At 37.9% G+C, this 22,422-nt stretch overlaps 1 protein-coding gene across 2 annotated transcripts; it reads right to left on the minus strand.

The window, feature by feature from the left end:
- Positions 1 to 955: 955 nt before the first annotated feature.
- Positions 956 to 21,976, minus strand: LOC120540764 (ubiquitin carboxyl-terminal hydrolase 30-like). 2 transcript variants are annotated; one of them, XM_039771814.1, is made up of 14 exons: positions 21,795 to 21,968; positions 17,008 to 17,114; positions 16,354 to 16,463; positions 15,240 to 15,422; positions 14,880 to 14,983; positions 14,087 to 14,185; positions 11,622 to 11,667; positions 9,204 to 9,298; positions 7,920 to 7,979; positions 7,697 to 7,783; positions 6,390 to 6,464; positions 3,914 to 4,106; positions 3,681 to 3,792; positions 956 to 2,731 (listed from the first exon to the last, which is right to left on the minus strand). In XM_039771814.1, exons 2-14 carry the CDS (start codon positions 17,073 to 17,075, stop codon positions 2,458 to 2,460), a joined length of 1,506 nt encoding a protein of 501 aa, XP_039627748.1. In that variant the 5' UTR covers positions 17,076 to 17,114; positions 21,795 to 21,968; the 3' UTR covers positions 956 to 2,457. The 2 variants fall into 2 exon arrangements, with proteins under 2 accessions (XP_039627748.1, XP_039627749.1); XM_039771815.1 differs by lacking the exon at positions 17,008 to 17,114 and having other exon boundaries at positions 21,795 to 21,976.
- Positions 21,977 to 22,422: the final 446 nt, after the last annotated feature.

Consider the following 22,422-nt stretch of genomic DNA (forward strand, 5'->3'; position numbering starts at 1 on the left):
CTCTGACAGCAGGATTTGGAACCTGCTGTACTTTTGTCAATGTTTTGTGAAGACAATTGTGGTAATCCAGCCAAAGAGTTTATTAATGTTATCCATGTAAGAGTGAGTCTTGCAATGTCTTGTGGGTGATATAAACATTAACTTCAACAATGTTATATCAGAGGGCCGTCAAGTATTGGTTTAAAACCAGTGAAAAATTAAAACGTGGACATTTTTGTACAAAAAGTAATTTGGTGGAAAAGAGTTATCACAAGAAGCACTTCAGTTTTGTTTGTATGCAAGTTTGGGAAGTTGACAGACTTTCGTGATCTAATACAGAGGACAGAGCCTGTGAGCTTGAGTCTGACCAACAGCTCTCTAGTGACACAGAGCTGGATACCACCATAAAAGGAATATAACACAGTGCTGGTGAATTGTGTATTTCAGCATGTACAGTAAACGGACAATGAAGCATTTCAACACCAAAGACAACTGACTGTGTAACTGTTTTAATAGTTACGGGAAAACCAAAATCCAGTCTGGACAAATGTCAGGTAAGTGGGCTAAAAGCCAACTGGAAATAGAAAGTATAAGACTGAAGTGAAATCACAAAATCATATTTGAAATGAGGACACTGGGCTTGGGGTCTTTACAACTGGTAATGCTTTGTAAGTCTGTCTGTCAAACTGAACATAACACTACTAACAGGAATACCAGAGAGGCACCTTCTCAGGAGGGTAGGTAGGTAGGGCATCCACCAATTACTTTTTATAACTGTATGTCATATCATATGTTGTAAAGAGCAATTTGATGAGGTGCAGCTTCATAAGCTGATGTACGTGTGGAGGATGAAAAGCCTTCAGTCAAACTTACACCCCACCATTGTGATCAATGTAACTCGAACTGTCTGACATACAGTACAACAGGCACATATAAATACAGGATTTGAAGTCACGTAGGACTGAACAGGCAGAGATGGTGTTGAATTACTTTTATTTTTGATTTCACATTTTAAACTATGAAAACATCATTACAGTTCAATCACATTTATATATTTACATTCATACAGACTCCACTCACATTTATCCCTAACACACACGTCTAGTGCAAGTCAGTTGTACAAATGGATAAAAAATAAGGATTTATTTTAACTTTTTTGCAGTATCAAAGATCAACAACACTGATTCATTTAACAGGCAACCAAACAAAACATTCAATATGGTGGGTAAAGAACCATACAGTGGGCTTTAACCGAATTATGGAAGTAACAATTTTCTTAAAAAGTGGCCATGAGACTTTCACTATATCTGAAAATAAAATAACTTTCAGGCAGTTTTTGTGACCACTTTCTCTGTAGACTCTCCTCATTTTATACATTTGTCCTACATTTGGATTGTATAAAACAACAACCCGTCCACCATTTATTCCAAACACACACAGCCCCAGAAATAATACTGGAGATAAGTAAGAAATATTAGTCCTGTACATGCACACTCATGACTTGAATTTAAAAACTCTTGCTAAATTATGTACAGTACACTTACACAATGAATCATTTTTACATAGCTAATTTTCGTTCTGTTCTTTAACTAATGTCATCACAGGTACTTTACTCACCTTTACTGGTCAGTAAATAAAATAGAGCAATAAATCAAATATCATATGTAAAGAAATTTCATATAATCATTTGTCATCTTTTTAACTTACTTGTATTTTTCTTTTACATGAGTGCAATATCTAAGCCTCCATCTCTTACTAATTTATTATTAAACAACTTACTCCTTTTGACAAATACTCTATGGGGAAAAAACAGAAGTTGCACTTTTGTAGGAGAAGGGTTGACAGGCACTTTTATGGTGGATTGTAGTCTTCCTTTTTCAGCTTTGGGCCCAAGATGGGAAATTTGAGTTTTAAGCAAGTAACAGAGGAAATAGTAGACAACTTTATGTTTGTACTCTGGAAAGACAACTAACTGAGCAAACCTTTGGCACGTTGTAACGCATTTACAGTATGAAACTGCTGGCACTCTGTTCACGGAGAGCAAAGCCAGGAGTCTAGGGAATTTAAGCGTATTTTGATATAGAGAGAAATGAAACGTTTGTACCTAAATGAGCATTGGTGCACTTTTCTCTAGATAAAACCATAAAAGTAGGTACTGTATACCTAAACAGTACACAAATATTTGGATTTACCTTGATATCCAGAAAGTATTACAAAAAGCCGCAGACAGGTTTAAAATTTAGCCTCCGCTAAAGCAGACAAGGGCAGTAACGCTCTTTGCAACTCTGTCATACTTGTCTACATGGTGAGAGAAATCCATGCTGTACACGATGGCCTTCTGCATAGCTTACTAATGGTGGAGCCCAAAGACTGGCTATTAACAAGCATCCTGCTCACACTGACATGCAGGGAGAGGGAGATGAGGGCAGGTCAGCCAATACAGAGGTCGTCTTGGTGCTGCTACTCTGAAAACCTGTCTCACTCTTCTATGCCATGCCCTGGAGTGCAATGCAAACGTGCCAGTGCAGCTGTCCGGACTCTTTCGTAAAACAGCAGGTAAGCATTAGAGGACAGGACCTCTTGAAGGGTGGCTTTTCGCACAGAGTCATCAGACACCCATAGCCACTGACTGCTGAGAGCAGATGAGCTTCTGGATGATGATGGAGATCGGCGGTATGTCACAAAGTGTCCAGAGTGCATATCTCCATGATGGACCAGTACAGCTGTCAGCTTGAATAAGTACAAAGATAAACTGAAAGTAGAAGACATTTAAGGATTAGTCCCGTTTTCAACCTGTGAGCACCTGCCTTATTTGGTAAATAGGAATTTCTTAAGATAGAATTTTCCGGCAAGTTATATTTTAGTAGAGCAGCTGCAGTTGGCCATTATATGATAAAAATGTACTTATTCTGTTTGCCTCTTAATGACAAACACATTCTGAGATTTTTCACAAAAGGAATTAAGAACCTTCGTGGTAAGCTAGTTAAAAGTATACTTACTAATCATGGTACCAAAGAGTGACGACATGCTGCATGTACATTATGACATGCAAGAAAAAATTTCATAATACTCTGCATATGTGACAGTAATGACTCTATACACCAAGCCTAACCAGGGATGGAACTGAAACATGTAAAATAAGCGTTTCTAATGTATTCATTCCTGCAATTTCAATTTAACTACAAAGTTGGATTTCTAGTTCAATCCTGTCTCACAAAGCAGAAAATGTGTTTTTTTAAGGTAATGTGCATATTTATTGTCCAGTAAGTTTACAGGGTTACAAGAAGGTGGTACCAGAGCTAGAAAAGCGAAGCAGACTGAGAACTGGCCCAGGCACAGATCAGGAGTGGTCTGAACTTCATTACTGCCTCTGCAGGGCTGTGGAAATTATGTTCAGGGGAGTCCACAGGATGGGTATGCAACCATTCAGTGTGCAAAAAAGTTTCAAATGTAACACAGAAGCAATTGCTCTATGGGCAGTAACCAAACAAATGGGTTATGGGAATAAGCATGAGGGAGAGTTCCTCAAAACAAGTGAGAGACAACAAAGAGCCTCTGTCTGGAACAGGTGGCTTCCAGGTGCAGGTTTGTATATGTCAGTCATATTTGGACAGGCAATTGTAAATGACTGCAGAATATTTAGCTAGCTGACAAACAGACCCGTGTGTACTCAAAAATGGAAAGGAAAAAAAAAAAATCACCTGAAATCATGAGAGAAGCTGAATCCAGGACTTCCCCCTGGAAGGTTCAACGTTCTGGCTGAACAAGCTCCATTAGTCATTGGCTTCTTAGTGCTTTTTGGAGCATCCTGATCTGCAGATTCAAATGAGGCTGCCATTACACACACAAATGTACAATGTTGTTTGTTTTCCCTCCACAAAACTCTTTGGAATCATGAAATAACAGTTAACAACTGAATTTAGACAAACATTACCTGACGTTCTGGAAGGCAGCTTCTCTGATCCCAACATGGGAGGTTTCTGTTGTGATTTTTGACCTGAAACCCGGTGCTTATAGCAGTCCATGGACAAGAACTCAGAGAACTGCACATGCTCTTGGTGCTTGATTGGTGTGCCCTGGTTGGACCATGTCAGTCTCTGAAGGTGTATGCAGAGGCACTGGGGAAGCTGAGGGTGCAAAGCAAGCCTTTGAGAAACACCGCTGTGCTGTAGCAGTGCTTCTAATGACACAAATCAGCAGCTTACAGAAGCCATCACGTCAAACACAATCTTTACACTGCCTGACTGAATCAGAATAATCATTAACGTTTTGCATGTTCTATAAAAGGAATATCTGACAAACTTCTAATATTATTTTACTAATACTACTTGGCTTATACTGTAACTCACAGTAAACAAAGCACTTAGTATATTAGATCATATGTGTATTTTGAAATACACTGAAATGATAATTTGGCAGTATGTTAGTAAATGTAAAAGGGAGACTAAATAGCTGCGCTGCAGTTAATTTTAACACCTTACTCCTCAAATCATTTTTTTTTTTTGGTCAGAACTTTTGAACTTCGGTGGTTTTTGTTTCAAAATCTACTTAAAAGATTTGAACCTCTGGAGTAAGAAGTTTTTCAGTTTTTTGTTCTGTAAAGATTTGCTCAAATCTCTCTCTCTATTTTATATATATATATATATATATATATATATATATATATATATATATATATATATATATATATAATCCAACATCTGTCTGTATGTCCGCTTTTCACGAGAGAACTACTTAACAGATTTAGATTGGAGTTTTTTTTCTATAATTTGCTTGAACATTCCAGTTGATTTTGCGACTTCTCTCATCGACTGTAGTACTGATTAATTTGTGTGAACCTGAGAGAGAGGCTGCAGGATGAGGTGAGGGGGAAGCATGACGTCAGGAGTAGGGAGCCGGACTGGGCCCTCCTCACTCACTTGCAAGTGTCTGTTTGAATCACCTACCTCTGGCCATGTTTTGGAGTGAACCTTGCCTCCGCTTAGCTAGCCATACCTGTTTGTTTATTGATTTTAAAAGTTTGTCCTGTTTCACTACTGCACAGGTGGAGCCGCAGAGGACAACTAGTAGTTAATAAAAATATTTAATTCAGATTATACTTAGTTTATAATACATGCAAGCAGAAATAAAAATTAGAAATATGTATGATAAATACTACTTTATATTACTTAATATTAATTACTAGTGTAAAGAAATGTTTTTAATTACTGTATGTGTTATGGCTTTTTTGACATAAAAAGAAACTATTCACTTAAAAAAACATATTATATGATCCTAGATGGGAACGTCCAGGAGGGACAAAACTTTGGAAGTAGGAGGACCTGAACAACATGGAGGAGAAATTTCTAAAACAAGCAGAATGAAAATGAAAACGACAGACAGATCAACTTGAAGGTCCGAATCTGTGTCATCGTTCCTGAAATGCTGTAAGAATATCCATTTTATTATTACTTACACTTTGCATTTAACCTTTTATCTTTGTATTTTACTTTTGTGATTTAATACATTAGCTGAACTCTTAATATTAATTTTTAATAATAAATATTTTTTACTTTTTAATATTACTAATTAATAATTAACAATACTTTTTAAAATATGGTCTAGATTGTTATATTTTTCTGAATTGTCCAGTTTTATTTTGAGGGCTAAGCAGGCTTAGGGCTGGTAAATTCGGGTCAGTGAGACAATGGCCTGCAACATGTAACCGAACCTGTTAAAGTCTTAACACCTGGTGTTAGGACCAGAAATCTGAAACTGCAAGGTGAACCTTAAGGGCCCAATTGCCTCCAAAACTCTCACCCTTTAGCCTGGGAAAAAGACAGATGGATAACCTGAGGAATCTAGACAGGTCCCTGCATTTATATTCATGCCACAACCTTTTGATGTATTTTGGAAGTACAGAATGCTTAATGGAATAATCTGGTTAAAAGTCAACATGATCTGAGTGCATGGCTAGAGAAATGTAAGCTTTCAAAGAATATTCTTAGCTCACGGTACTTTCGCTTTCTCTGCAGTTATGACATTTATAAAATTATATGCCATACTACAATGTTTTTTTCTGTGAATATTCCTATTCAAAATGTTGTATCTCACATATATTTTTTCAACAGACAAAAATAATTATAATGCCTTTTACAAGAATAGAACTATAATGGTTTAGAATGAGATAGCATTCCAGTAATTTTGAATATTACTGCATCAGTGAACAGGAGTTCACATTTTTACGGTGCCGTTAATGATTAAGTAAAACTTAAACCACTGTGGAGCTGGCCAGTCAAAAGCCAAAATCATCTGCCTTGGTTTTTAAAATAAAATACATATCAACCTGTTGGCACCAAATTTCACATCAACAGTTTCTAAAGCAACTTGTTTCTTCTCTAACTTTCATACTTCAATTATCATTATCATACCTTTCCCAACTTAAGATGCTTGATAAAAGTTGTCCTCTGGCTTCCAGCAATCTGGCCATTTAACATCCTGTCTGTCTGCATAAATAGTGGAAAGAAAGAAAAGGTAACTGGACTATTACTTTTTTTTTGAAAAGAACAAAACAGTGTAATTCAATACCTTTTGATTTATACTCTGATGCATTGCCTAATAAACTGTTCTCATACTGAGCAAACATTTTCTCATATTGATGCCAAGCCTTATCTGGGAATACCCCTAATAAGAAATTAGGTGGATGGAATTAATAAGCTTTTTGGGGTCAACTGCCTATTTTATGTCAGATTTATTGTAATGTTCAAACACCAGCTTTAGTAATAATCATGAAAAAATACACCATTAAGCAAATCTTACAAATTATACATTTACCCATTTTATTTATGGCCATTTGGGACTGTTATTAAAAAATACACTTTTTTCCAGTGTATTATTATTACAGTTAGAAATAAGCATGTTTTTGGTCAATTTAGTATTTTAGGTACCTGCTTTTTTGATAAAAGTAAAAGTGAACAGAGGGAACTACAGTAACATCTAACAATACCATTTAATTCTTGTAATGTATAAAGTTTAAGTTGCAAATCTGGACAATTACTATTTATTGCACAGATCATTTAATTACTCAGTTTTTATTAAGCTAATTTTACACATCATGCAATGACATAATTAGTTTGCTCACACCCAGAATTTAGTGTTGTTTACTTGTTCCCATTTACAAAGTGTATTATCGTTCACAGAGCCAAAGGGCTGTGAATGCCGTAATTCTGGCACTAAGTCAGTGGTAAGTGATATCCTAAGAGTTTTCAGTATAAACTTTGTTTCATTGTACCACATACATTCAGGCCTTTTTTTTGATTAGCAGTGTATCACCATTTTTTCAATTGTTCCTGAATGTTATATAATAAAAATGTCTTATTTGGCACAGAAGTCAAGTAAATTCCTTATGTCATAGTTGATAACATTTGCATTTTTATCAAATAGCTAACCTTGCAAAATAAATCTTAGATTCTTAACTTAGACTCTAAAGCTAGTTACAGTTTTGTATGGAATTTATTTGCTATCCTATAACCAGCTTTCTTATATCTTACATAAAGTTATAGTAACAGCTAATTTTATAGTTCTGTTCATACATACTGTAGATTTAGAGATTCATGTTAGACTTTGACCTGGGGAGCTTCCGGCTTAGGAGGGCCTGCTGTATATATGTGAAAGGGGAATGAGATTTATTTTTGCATGCCAAAGCCCAGAATCCTATACAGGCTTTTCTGTCACTAACCTTAGTACAATTCTCACACTCCACATCTTTAATTGTCTCTGAGGAGATGAAATGTTGGAGACACTGGTCCAATGTCACAGGTCGACCCTGTCAAAGAAAAACATGTTAAGTGGATAAAGCTGCAGTTTTAAATGACACTGTATATCGTCAGCCCTGGGCCATAGCTTTTGACATTTTGTCAACCTACACATAGTTGGCTCATTAAGTGGTAGATAATGCTTACCCAAACTGCAGTGGGAATAGAAAGAGAAAGGCTGTCAAATGAGTCGTACCGGATTGGGCTCTACATGTGAGAAAAAGAACAATAAAAACATATCTCAGAATACACACTGAAAATTATCCTGTTTATTTATCATCTCTAAAAATTAGACTTAGAAAGAAATTGTAAAAGAAAAAATAGTTAATACAACCTGCTTTCCTAATGATAGAGAAAATAATTTTTCTCTAATTTTTATTTTCTTTTTTGTATTACTTTTATTTTTCTTCCTAGTGAACAGATCTGCTGTTAAAAATCTATACAATTGTTTAATTATACTTTTTTACAACATATAACTTGTCTAAACAAGGAAATAAAATATGGAGAACACTGTGCGCAGTCTGTCATGTTAGATTGTAATATACATTGCTGAATTTGTATCAGTTTGTTAACCACTAGGGGGCGCGCTCATAGTAACCCTCTATCCAAATATGGTTGGCAGTGGCTTTAATATACAAAGGATGTTTGACTGAACTTAATAACTGGCTTACCACTGGGGAAACACAATATAGAAAAAATATGAAATACAAAGAAACTCCACCTGCCTTCCTAAGCCCACCTGTGTTGGTCCTGTCCTTCTCTAACAGAGTCGGTGGTGCATCCACATACCACCAACATGTCACTCATAAGCTCCCTAGGACCTTTCTTCTCTCTCTTCCTCCTTCCAGCCAGGCTAATGCTTGCTAAAACTTTCTGCATGACTCCACACTCAAAGTTCCTCTGGGAAGGAGGCTGCTTCATCCTCATGGTCAACAGAGGGTCAATATTTGTATCATGAACACAATGTTTGTTTCTGTACGGCTCAACTATCCAGCTGCCGATTTGAACATAAAAACAGCACAGTGTGTTCAGTAACATCTTTGGAGCACAGTTAATATTTACTCCATCTTCATTACTATCCTTACCTCAAACCCTTCCCAATTCCATACCACATTATGGAGTTGCCCCCTTGACAGTAACTACTTCTTTTTCCCCCAGGGGAATGTAAACTGTCCCAGACAGTAACCAGTTTTGCCTTTAATGCACACCACTGCAGAGAAATGACCTCATCAAATGTCTCCATTTTCTGGTTCCATAACACAGCTGGCTTGCACTATTGCCTTGACTTCTTTATGTGTACAAAGAGAACAAAACACTCTGTGTAGAAATGCTGTATGTTGTTCTCTTATCTGTAGGCTCATTTACCTCATGAGCACCTTAAAACATTAATTCAATACAACAGCTTATGAATAAGCAAGCTATAACCCTCACCTGATGTTCACATCGTTTGCATACCATATTACTGGTCAGTCGCCCATGAAAGGGATGATGAGATTTCCAGGGATTTGGCATGGGTTGCAACTGACCTGAGAAAGAGTTAACATAAAAAATAAAGATGTAAAAAAAAGAATATATTAAAAAAAATGTTTTAAGTAAAGCAATTTTATTTACTTCAGTTATAAATACTGTACACTAAAAAGAAAAAATAAATTTTTCTTTAACCACAATTTCCGTGGCTGTATGTGACTAAATAAAATCGTGGGGCGCTCATAAATTAATTGATTAAAACAATTTTTGAAACTTGTTCAGCATGGTGGGGAATTATGCAAATGATTTTTCTTTAATAATTATTAATGAATGGGAAGCTTCTTTAAAAGTACTGTATTACTGTGGTGTTATGGGTCCACAGCTCACTGAGCAAAGGCCATTTTAAATAAATAATCACCGCTCTCGCGGTGGCTTAGCGATGGAGCGTTGGGCCATAGCAAGCCACTGGGCGATCTGCGGTGTGGGCGTTTCTCACCAAGTGCACTGGTGATGGACTGCCCACATCCGTGATTGCTCCCGTGGCTAACATGCTACAGCTGCTATGGCCCCTCGCATTATAAAAAGCGCAAGTCGGTTTGGAGAAGGGAGATTAGAAGAGGAAAGTAAAGAGAAAGAGAAGGAAACGGAGGTTGGCAGCAGGAAGCAGTGAGGAGAGAGAGAGAGCGCAAATCGGTGCAGTTGGAAGCGAGCGAGCGCTTGCAGGCAGCTGAAGGCAGCCTGGGTGTTTGGCCAACACCTGGGAGAAGTTGTGATCGCTCCCGCAGAGTTTGTTATGAAGGGCGGGAGTGACCGGGAAGGTGCAGTACTCTCCGCGGAAGGTAGCGGGAGTCGGGACTTGGGACATGGTGTTCCCTGTGTGAGAGCCTTGGTCACAGTGGAATTCCCAAGTCACTGTCAGGGGGAGCCGACCGGAGCCAAGGATTGGAAAGAGAGCGTCTCGCCTGTTGCAGGGCCCGTATGGGAGAAGCAGGTGAGATGCTAACGTTAACAGGGAAGAAGCACCGGGTTTGTCATTTGTTTTTAAAGACTGCTTCCTAAGAAACATTTTAACCTCTGGTTTTAAAGGATTGTTTTCTATTTATTGTTTTTAACCTCCACGTTTTCCTTTAATGGATTATTTATTTAATGAAGAGTTTTGGGACTCCCTGCACTTTATTTATTGGACACTTTGTTTTTGATTGTTTTTAATGAAAGCACTTTTACACTTTTTGTACCATCCCCTTGCTAAAATGTTGTCTCACTGTTTAGTTCATCGGTGACATTACCGACGGTGTTGGGTTCAAGGGCTTCCAAATATCAGATGGGAGCGTGGAGCCAGAACCCACATCGTCACAATTACATAATATATCTTCTTTGCAGAATTATTTGCATACTAAAAAGAAATATATTTTTTGGTCTCTAGTTTTCTGTTCAGGCTCTTATAGGATTAGCGCTCGGTCGCTGCGGAGAAACAACAGACGACAGAACGGCAAGCTTACGGCAGTACTTCCTCACCACGATCATCATGGTTACTACTTCGCAACTGTCAACAAGTCGGCATGCATATTTTCCCACTCCACTCACTGGAAGAGGCAAGTGGGTAATATTGCGCGATATTCCCTCTCCGTCACTGTTGTGTGTGCATTAATTGGAATTACATAACCATTAATTACACCAAAATTTGCTACATAATTGCATCGGTTTTGACGGGTTATTGTATTGTCATTAATGCTGAACATGTATGCAAAATTTGAAGAAATTTGCTTCGCCAAAAGTGGATATACATAAAAAAGTGGGTATTCAGTTGCAAGATTTGTCCCAGACCAACAAACAGACAGAGGAGTCAAGTTAAATAAAATCGTTTAAAAAAGATAAGGACATTAATTGTAAACCTGTCAGCATAAGTCAGAGTTTTTGGGCTAGTCTAATAAAGTGCCATTTGCCCTCTGTTAAGAGATGCCTAAAGCTGATGTCACATTACACGACATTTTGACATGGAGTATGACAGATTTGGTGACTGTACAATCATTGGTTCTTATCTCTCGCATGAAAAGAATCCACTCCTCTGACCAAACAGGAAATCAAACCCTTTTGATTTAATCCTAGCCAGTTGCAGACTAGTTGATTGCAGGTGTTGGCTATGTCACATTACACAACTGGTCTTATGGGAACATGCAGCCAACTGCCTCTGACTGGCTAAGATTATATAAATGAAGGCGAAAACTGAAAATCATTGGAAAACTTGTCTAATGTGACATAGCCTTTAGCAATGAAATAGTTTTATTACTGTACAGGTGTCTACTCTAAAAAACATTCCACTAACATATTCATCTGAGGTATAGTAATTACAAAGAAGAAAAAAAAGAGAAAAGTTTATGTTACCTCGACTTCGGCAGCTGAGATTCTTTTGATCTTGGCTTTCAGTACTCTAAAGAAGTTAAAGAACAATTATTTTGTCATGGAAGGATCCTAGGGTGACCCTATTCCCCTTTATACTCCTTATTACGTAGACCAGAACAGAATGCCCCACATCCCATACTCATACCACACTGTTAAGGCTGACTGCTACTACAGTTTAACACTCCCCGTTTTTGGACATTCTATAACCCCAGGCACCTAGACAGAGGACTAGAACAGGCAGGGGAAATAAATGTTACAAATGTATTCATGTATTCTAGATAATATGTTCAAAATAATAAAGGAAGCAAAATGAGCAAGAAAAAATATCATTACAAACTAAGTAGACGCTTGCAACCAGGTGATTCTCGGTTTTATGTTCTGGCCCAGCTTGGTTTTTGGAATGGAAGAAGTGATGGCCAGGCCTTCTCTATGGATGGAAAATGGCAGAGACAGAGACAGGCAGCATGCATCCATTAAATGCTAATGGTCCTTGACATGCCTCTTGCAAGAATGGGTGAGTGTAGTTTCTGCCCCCCAATGTCTAGCCCATTCTTTGTTCCTGTCAGCATTTTATCAAAGGGTGCACAAATGTAGTTTCAGCCAAACAATTAAGAAAATATATTGTAGGTAATTAAGTTGTAAACTACCTTCTCAAACCCGTTTCTCTCTCAGACTTACCAATGTACTTATCTCTTCCAGTCCAGGCTTGGGGTGGCTCATAGAATGTAAAGTGTTCTGCACACCTGGCCCACTCTGGTCAACTACCCCCCTCCTTGGCACAGATAGACAGAGCTCTTAACAAAGACTCTTAACTGATCTAGTAGGGTCATAAATGTGCCACAGCAATAGCTGGTTTATCCAGCTTCTTTACATTTTAAAATGGCATACTCAGATAATAACTTTCCTGCCTGTTTAAAACCTTCTTTTGTTAACCTTAAAAAGATACTATAAGCTTGATATTATTCTCCCTTACAATAACATCTAAATAAAATATTATTGTGGCCTCCACCACCCTGCCAATAACAGCAACCCACAAACTGTTAGCTAACTAAATGAATATTTAAATCTATTGAACACATTATTAATGTATAATAATTTATAATAGTGTTTTTAAGAAGCTGGTTATAACCTTTCTACAGTACATTGCATCTTCTACAATGTGGCACTTTCTTTGTGAGGCTTTGCTTTGCCAATCCAAGTATTCTACCCATATCCAGGCATTCCTGTGAGGACTCTGAAACGGTGTCCCTTAAGATTCAATACTACCACTTTTTTTTTTTCTCTTTATATATTTCATTAACAGAATATTAATTTTTGTTCAAATGCTGACTATGCCAGTTTCTCAAACCCACTTAAAAATTCAGGTGGTTTCTTCATTTCAAGATTTTCAAAATGAAGGGCTTCCTTTGATTTCAAGCACAATGCTCTACTGTGATACTTTATGCTTACACTTTTCAAAGCCATGTCTTACTACTCTGTCATTCTTTAACATATCATTGTATTAAGTCTCCCTCTTCTTGACATCCAGTGGTGGCATGAGGTGTACTATGGAGTGGATATTTAATCATTAGAGATGTCTGTGGTACTTTGCCTTATTTTTTATTGTTTGCCTATGCCATGATTTACTTCACAAAGTATGGCTAACATAAGATAGCACAATTTAGGAATAAGGACTTTGTCTTTTACATGAAGCTCTTATTAAATACAGAAAGATAAGAAAAACTATACACATACATAGTTCTTCATACTGCATTTTTTAATTCTGAATTTTTTGGTGCTTTTCATTTTGCCCATATTGATTTATGCTGCATTTTTACTGTGTTGCATTTCTAATTAGCAATGAAAATGCTTGGCTTCTAAATGAAAATTTTCTTTACAAGAATATACTGAGCTTAACTGAACTGAAAGTTTCCAGGAAGGAACATTAACAGCTATATTTGTTATGAATAATTCGCCCACCCACTGTTGGTAGTTTTACTAATGTTCCTATTTTCTTATTTGGCCTGCCAATTTTAGTATTAAAAAAAAAGAAAAAAAAAAAACAGATAAAGTTGGTTTTCCTTCGAACACTGATGGCATTTCAAGATAACTATATATTCATTCTTGTGTTGTTTACAAAACACAGTTTTAAAAGTATAGGGGATAAAATATATCAGAAAGTCCAAGAAGGCGATGCATTTCCCGCAGATGTTACAAAGCAGGATATCTCCAAGTATAAAAAAAGACTGAGTGACCTGCTGCAATTTATCTGCACAAACTATGTCCTTCCATGCCTCTTTACTGCACCATACAAAAAGGCCTAATGTGAGTGGATAACTTGAAATTACACTGACTACCCAGCAACCTTTCATTAGCATTACAGAGATACATTTATAAAAGATGTGTGCTTACTAATTCACTGAAGGCAAGCTTCAAAACAGAAGTTTCAACAGACTGTACCTACTTACCTCCAGTGACTGGACATCAAACAAATGTGTGATGTGAGGACGATGATCTCGTTCTTCTTCAAGTGATGATGTGAGCACATGGAAGAGTTCATGAGCATCCTAAAATATGGAAATTCATAAGAGTGAGTGAAGATTTTAAAGCTGTTTTTTTTTTTTTTAAAAAACATGCCCACTACTGCAAAGCTAAGCTGAAATGTTCAAATAACATTTATATGTTTCTAAATAAAGAGTCTACAACAAACACCTGGAGCGCAACACACTAGACTAAAGAGTTTAATAAAGTATATGTGGTTGGGCGAGAGGTTTTGCCTTGGCTGCACTACTTGCCTTCTCCACATTGTCATACAGCTCGTAGAGTAATCTTTTCTAACTTGTTTTTACTTCTGGTCAGCAGAGTTTCACTATAATCAAGCTCTTAAGCAAAACCAGACTTTGCTTAGTCAATATGATTTCGCCCTGTTTTGTGTTCAGTTTCTGAACATTCATTCCCAACCTTACTTTTGCTAATATAGTTTTCTGTACCCCCTCATAAATTCAGGTTAATCTATGCAAAGTTTAAAAAAAAACAAAAAAACAAGCAGGTTTAACAGAAGCCAGAATTCCACCTTAGGTATAAAAGATGTTTCTTGCAATATGATCAAGAAACTCTTTCCCTGAATAATGGTTGGCTGATGCTAATCACAGCAGTTCATCAGCTGTCCATTTCTTCACATCATATTGAGAATGTCTAACACTCTGGAAGTGCATGCACACATGTACAGACGCACACACAATCCACTATATCTTTGTTTACCTGCTCTTCAAAAGAACTGATCTGCCACTGGTTCATCCGCAACACCTCCAAAAGGCTCCCTGCATCCAGTATATCATCTTCCACTGCCTCCCGGTTAGATAATGCTGTCATAGGATACATTAGTGATGAAAAAGAATTGACTGCTTGCAAGACACCACATTTACAACATTCTCTCCAGCCACTGAACAACAAAAACAATTCCAAGTGTCATTCATCATTGTCCCAAGCAAGGCCTAACATTAAACATGGAGATGCATGTGCCACTGCTGGTTTCCTTGTCATAAATATTGTACACCTCATGAATGAAGTGGTAATGGCGGCGTCAACACACGATTCCTTGCAGACTTTCTCCAAACATACCTTTGAGAAGCTGAAGGAGGGTTGATGACAGCTGGGGGTGTTGCTGTTGCCGATTCTGATCCATGCTAGATCTGTTAGTATACTCGTCCAACCAAGAAATAAAGGAGGGACAGGCTGCTAAGCCCTGAAGGAGGGAGTTCATAAAACACGTATTTCCTAAATTCAGAAGACCTGGTACCAGACCTGTCAACAAAACAATAAAAAAACAAATAGTAACAGAATTGCTACTATTGCTTTTTTTTTTTTTGCCTTGCTGTCCGTACCAGAAATAAGCAACATTTCATTCTGAAGGACAATCATTACATTTTTTTTTTTTTTTGCAGCTGTCAAGGAACACCTTGCTTAACCAGATTCAAAGCATTCTTTCCATGTATTTAGGACTACTTTTGTGCACTCAGACACCGATCTGGGTGACCACAAATATCCAGAGATCTGTTTGTACACCTCCACATTTTTTGTTCACATGGACACGCAAATGACACCCACACAATCCTATTTACCTAGAAATTAGCAATTTTTAACCTCAATGGCACCCATCTAGTCTGAAAAGACAACTATTCATCTTCCACAAATGCTCAAGTGGGCTCACTTCATGTCAACAGGAGTGCACGTGGGAGCCCTTAGCTGTATTTTGTTTCTTTTTTTTTTTGCTGAATTGAACATTAAATTCAGATACAACTTACAAATATATGTTATGGCAAATTTGTATGATTGCCTGGAATTTAGCAGTACAGAATTATGATGATGTTCTTTAGTTTGTTTGATGCTAACCGTATACTTTTGTTGGCAAACAACTTGCCATTTTAAGATGCAATATACACTTCTGGGATCAGTTAAACATAGCCGCCATTCCCTCCGTGCTTTGTGATCATAACCTAACCTCTTCCAACCAAAAAGGTTAGTTGCTCATGGTAGCTGATGTTTAAAAGAACCGACAACTTTCACAGTGACCTTACTGTACAAACTGCACAGAATGTGCTTCTGTTAAATTTATACTGACTCTGAGTAAAGATGTTCCTAACAATAATCCAGGCTTTTCAATAAACATTTAAGAGGCTCAAGAACAACAGTCACACTTAGAAATGAGCGCAGCAAACATCCCATTAACACATACCTTTTTTCCGTTTCTTCTTCTCAGTGATTGGTCCCCAAAGTACATACACACCTGCGGCCAAAGCAGCTGCAATTCCACCAATCACTCCCCAGTTCTTCATCATTTTATTTCTAGAAAATATTTGAAAATTGGAGTTAAAGAATGCTTTGGCTCATCAAAGCATGTTCAATATCTGCTTAACACTGCTTGGGTTGCACCCTGAATGCTGGGTAGTAGATCCAAACCACAGTTGCAAATGAAACAAAACATATAAATTGACTGGGACTGTGGCTTACAATATACAGTGGAGATCCTGGGGAGTAAGGTCCCCCGAAATGCAGAAAGTACTCAGCCCTATTGTAGCTAAACATCAATGTTCATTTACATGTCTGATCCAACACTTTTTGAGATTTTTAATTAAAAACTCTTTATGCACAAGCTGCAGCGGTTACTGCAGAAAATCTAAACCTGCCTAATATTTTATAAAAGAAACTCAGAAGGAAAGCTGCTTTCAGGAAATGTAACAGTGAAATGAATTTCTACCCATAACCCAGACTTACAAAGATTACATAACCAAGTGTTATGTAAAACACATTAAAATCAAAACACACTTTGCTCTTTTCCTAACATGAGTTACAACAAGAAATCACACAACCGTAAACGTAGAGTACGTACTGTAATGTCAGAAACACAGATGACAATGACAACGATGAGGATGATGACCTCTGTACCGTTCCCAACATGATGAAAGGCAGAGCACAGTGGCTTCCACTTCTTTTAAACTGTGGAAAGACCGTAGCATGTAATTTTCTTTGACATTCACCTGATTTTACTCTGATTTTCGTAGCTACAGAGTAACATGTTATCTCCAAGCGCTGGGTAATCTAAGCCAGAACCGAATATGAAACCTAAGCTCTGTAAGCTGCTCCACCTCCCCAATGGTTACATTTTAAAATGTTATTATTTACTAGCATCATTACGTGTCAATGTTCATGCTGTTTTGTAGTCAGACATCAGCAAAGTCACTACTCTGATCTTTTCATTACAAATCAGTCAGGTTTCATTTATATTTGTCACATTTTCTCAATTTACTCTTATTCCTATGAAGCCTACTTCTACTTAACAGCCCAAAGCACAATATGACAATCACAATTTAAATTCAGTTGATGTCTGTCCTCATAAGTGTACATTGGGATTAGCCTTGAATAAAGTTGTCAACCTAAATGCAAATGTCTGACAGTTTATCCACTGTGATTGAAAACATTTAAAAAAATATTGCAACAAGCTACTTTCAGAGAAGACCACAGCTAGACTTCGCCATGTGCTAGTAATGTCAACAACATTAATTAAATTAGCACTCTGTCTACTGAGCAAACTGTTTCCAATACTTCAACAAGTTAAGCAAAGGATTGAAGAGATGGGCAATTACTATGAGAGTCATTGTCTCATTAATAACATCAATAACGCATACTGACTACAAATCTAGTAAAAAACATATCTACAAAAGTGAGGAATAACCGTATTATTATTAGGAATTGATGAAATACATTTTTTATTGTATAAAAGGACCAATGAGAGTAGATCATTAATACAGAGTTAAACATGAAACAGGCCAAGGGATGGACAAATGTGGCCCTGCAAGAATGTGGGGGTCTGTTTCAACCAACCAGAGTAATTTACCGTGAGCCTATGTGGGAACATCTTTATTCAGTTGTATTTGATTACCCATTTCTGCATTTTACAAATTGGGGCAGGTTGAGTTTTCACTTGATTTTGTTTAGTTTTGCAATATTTTAGCAGTTCTTGAACAGGATTAAGCAGGTTTGTATTGTAATGGCCATGTGACTGAATTCACTTGGCATAGTTTCAGACAGCAACATGCCAGTGTTAGACACAGATGCTAAAAACAAAAACACAGCCTACATGGCACAACCCTGCTGCTTTGAAGAAAACAGTACAAAAAAGAAGTATTCTGAGCCAAACAGAAGTGGTGAAAAAGTATATTTGCGGATTCGTTAGAAGGCCAAAATAAGAACACAATTCAAGCTAAAAAAAGATTTAAATGAAGCAAGGAGTTTATTTTAACATTTGGTCATAACAAAATTTCTCCAGGGCTGTGTATGCCCACCCTGTTATACAAGACGTATTACGGCCTCATAACGCTATTGTAAAATATGGAATTTACACTGGGTAAAGGTACAAGAATGAAGTATCGAGATACAAGACACAGCTGGAGAAGTGAAAAAAAAATGTCTCAAAGTGGTCGGCTATATGAACAAGAGCTAAACAGTGTACATATCCATTTATCTGTGCAGCATCAATTATCTTTACATTATGTGTATGGTTACTGTAAATCATTTCTATTTACTTTTTTTAAGCTTTTTAAAAATGTTGAGGCTTGGATTTAATATTTAATTAATGAACAGTGACTCCCAATCTGGCAGTGTGGATTAAATTGCTGAAAAAATGTTTGTTTCTTAAATGATGTATTTTTAGATGTGAAACTAAGGATCAATGGCATAGGAAAAAAGCAAAAAGAATTTTGGAGAGATGTCCACACTAGTATGAAATGTGATGAGGCATATTAACACATAAGGGAGTAGGAGCCTGATGACCATGTGAACTAATAAGCTTTACTGGCCTTAGGCCATGTTTATTTGGGATTTCTAAAAAAAACACTAACAGTAATTCCATCCTACCATAATCAAGGATGGGGGTCACCAATAATCATATTTTAATAACCAAAATGAGATCCCACATTTTCAATTTTTCACCAACAGACTTATAAGAAGCCCTTTATCAAAAACTAGCCACACTACCCATTGAAGACAGGAATGGAATAATTTAAATATATTTGCTATCTGTAACCCTGGGTGCACCTCCAGCGCCTTCCCTCGGCATCTGTGTGTCTTTGAACCTTTCTTGACTGGCACCCCCTCTCTCAAGGGCGTTTGCATAAAGTCTGCTTCTCAGACTCTACCATGATTTTTAATATGCCTTTCTCGCCTCCTGTCTGCTTTTATACTTCCCATCTTTGAACGTCACTCTCCCTGGGTGCCTCCTATGCTGTTTCTCATCAACCTGTGGCTACAGTCGCATTTCCTCTTTCAAGCATGTCACCAAAGCCAAACTGACCAGTCATACTGCTCTAAGGGCCAGGGCACACACCTTCACAGACCTTAGTGTTTTATTATATAGTAGACAGGTTATTTATTGATACTTAAAATCTACTACCAAAATTAAAATGGAATTCAACAACACCTTAATGATTATAAAATATATGTTTAGCATTACTCAGCTTGAAATAATCAGAAGAATAAATGGTGGGAATTAAGAGGTTGATGTATGTATGTATGTATGATGAGGGGTCTACAGTGCCATGGAACAAGTTTATGAACAGACAAATGTGGATTAAAATGTCTAGAAAGGCAGTGAGGAGGCCTAGCAGGTGGGCAAAGAAAAGAACTCAAGGGTGGCACAAGTAGGAGAAATGACCAAACCCTGACATGCTCAGAGGCCCAAGTTAAACCAGTGCAAAAGCAATGGGATAAAAGTAGTCAAAGTTACATCTTTTAAGAAAAACGTCAGAAAAATGGGGATCAGCAATATAGACACATAGAGTAACATTTGATGCTATTTCAAGTTTGCTGATCATGAAAATGATCATTTGAGATCTGATTCTTTACCGGTGATCCCAGCCCTCTAAAAAGCCACCTACAGAAGGTTAAAATAATGACAAATTTCAAACATGAGCACATGGGTATTGTTTTAGTATGACGAATATGGGCTTATTTCTGGGGATTCCTTTGTTTGGGATCTAGAGTAAAAGAGTAAAAATGGAAAAGTTTCTATTACAATCAAGAATATTTAAACATTTAAACTGAAGCACACATTTTACTATTTCAAATATCCAACTATTCTTGTTTATTATGTACTTTTACCTCATGAAGTAGCTCATTATATTTCTTATGAACACCTCAAATTAGAACAGCTTACGCCATTCAAACTAATCCCCCAAGTCAGTGTCTTCACAATATTTCACTGCAATATCATGGGAATACTATACCATACCATCTTCTAAGTCCACTTAATCCTGAGCATGGTCGTTGGGGGCTGGAGCCTAACCCAGCAAGCATAAAGCGCAAGGCAGGAACAATACCCAAGGACATTGAAGAGTGAACACACACTCACACACCCAACAATACACCTAACCTGCACATCTTTGTGTAAAAACAAAACCTGCATGTGCGACAGCAGTCCGACGTGTAATTGCTGGTATAATTTACAATGGGTTTCTCATCTTCAGTCCAGGGGGTCCGTAGTGTGTGCAGATTTTCATTCCAACCACTTTTGTAATTAGAAGGCAGGCCTAGCAGAAAGTGATATTTAATTATATGGCTTTCATGACAAATCTTTTTCATACTGTAGATTTTTTTTCATTTTCTGAGAACGTTATCTATTTATTTTGTGATCCAGAGCCGATTTGTACCTCTTGGTCCATTCCCCTCTCTCTCCCAATTAATTCGAAACACTGTATTAACACATACACTTCATGATGCGTATACACTTTTATACATTTGCATCTCATTATTAACTGATGGCTGGTTAAGAAAAACAGGCAACGACTGAAACCTGAATCCTGCAGCCACTGTGGTCATCCAGGGAGTTGAGTACGTCTGGTTTGGAATAAATTACCAGAAAGCTCCGATTGTTTACCTTTAGTGTCGTTGTTTTCATTTTAGCATTTTAACTTTTAGTCATAAGAACTTGTTTTTTTTATTCTAAATCGGGTTAAGAAAGGACGATACTCATCGGTCTGCTCACTCGAGCTCATCGCAGCTTATTTATTCGTGTAATAATATAGTCATCGTTTAAATGTACGCTGTGTTAAGTGCTTTGGATTTTTCGCATTGATGTACGGTATACTCCCTGATACTTGTCTAGATACTTCGTTCATTTTCAGATTATGCTCCCTCTTGATTACAATTCATATTAAACCAAAACAATCTCTGAAAATGTTAAGTACAGACGAATGCAGCTCTACGCAAGGTCACCAGCAGGTGCTTCAACACAAGCCTTTCCTCGCTCTGCTCCGTTCCGTTCTGTTCTGTTCTGCTCTGTTCTGTTCAGTCCAGCCGGCACCCTCGGCTTTGCCAGGCCCGTCCCGCACTTCTCGCGGCTCTTGCCCCCTTCTTGATCTCGGGCAGATGCCGCCTCTCGCACTTGCCGGGATGGAAATGCGAAATATTGCGCGGCCGAGGCGTTGCACACGGAGTGTAGAGAGAGGGGACCTGTCGCAGCAGGGAAGTCTCGACTGGCGTGGACAGGTAAGCAGACACGGCCTTTTTTTACCCACATGACAGATGTAAGACCCCCCGCCCCTCGCACTCACTACCTGCCCGAACGCGTGTCCTGTTACATACTCGTTTTCCCCTCACTTTATTACTAATTAAGTTTCTGACCTGACTGTAGAACCCGTTCGCAGAAACTCCCTGACCATCCTGTCAGCGGCCTCTGGTTTGGCCTGCATTCTCGAAGCTGTGAACGAACTCTGCGAAAGGCACCATCAGAAGTCGAGATAGCTGACAGCGGAGGAACGGCGGCAGCACTTGAATATCGCGGAACCAACTTTACAAGCGGAAGTCTCGGCAGCCTTGGGTGTCAATGAATGCAGAACAGGAAAGGAGCCGGCCGGAACAAAATGACAGCCGCACATAAGAGTGCGCGTCGCATCGCGTCTGTCGCTTCTTTGATCGCGTCGGTGGCAGAAGTGGCAGCGGCGTGACAGTCACTGTCACTAGCCAAGGTGGCAGTCAGAAAAAAGAAATCCCGAAGCAAATTAAACGATTGATTTGGGAAAATAGATTCTGTCATTTGAACCATTTAAACCATTGCATTGCAGGGCCATCTGGTGGTCAGATGGTGTCTGTAAAGAAATCCAACCGGCAGACATTCGACAGAATGAAAGAGGCACTAGTTAGGGAAGTGGTGTGGAGAAATGTATGAAAAAATCGAATAGCAGAATCGATGTTTATTGTTCGGTATTTGATAAAAATAATTTGCTGACGTCATATTCTGGACAAGCCAACA

This window comes from Polypterus senegalus, chromosome 12 (assembly GCF_016835505.1).
Source record: "Polypterus senegalus isolate Bchr_013 chromosome 12, ASM1683550v1, whole genome shotgun sequence".
In the NCBI taxonomy this organism is placed as follows: Eukaryota; Metazoa; Chordata; class Cladistia; order Polypteriformes; family Polypteridae; genus Polypterus; species Polypterus senegalus.

What these genes read in the sequence shown, in the direction of transcription:
- LOC120540764 (XM_039771815.1), bottom strand. Translation starts at nt 21,862, where the DNA reads ATGCAGGCCAAACCAGAGGCCGCTGACAGGATGGTCAGGGAGTTTCTG. An exon ending in CTATTCCCACTGCAGTTTGG is followed by an intron (nt 7,784 to 7,919) that starts GTAAGCATTATC and finishes TTTCTTTGACAG; the next exon opens with GGTCGACCTGTGACATTGGA. An exon ending in GCTGCCTTCCAGAACGTCAG is followed by an intron (nt 3,793 to 3,913) that starts GTAATGTTTGTC and finishes TTGAATCTGCAG; the next exon opens with ATCAGGATGCTCCAAAAAGC.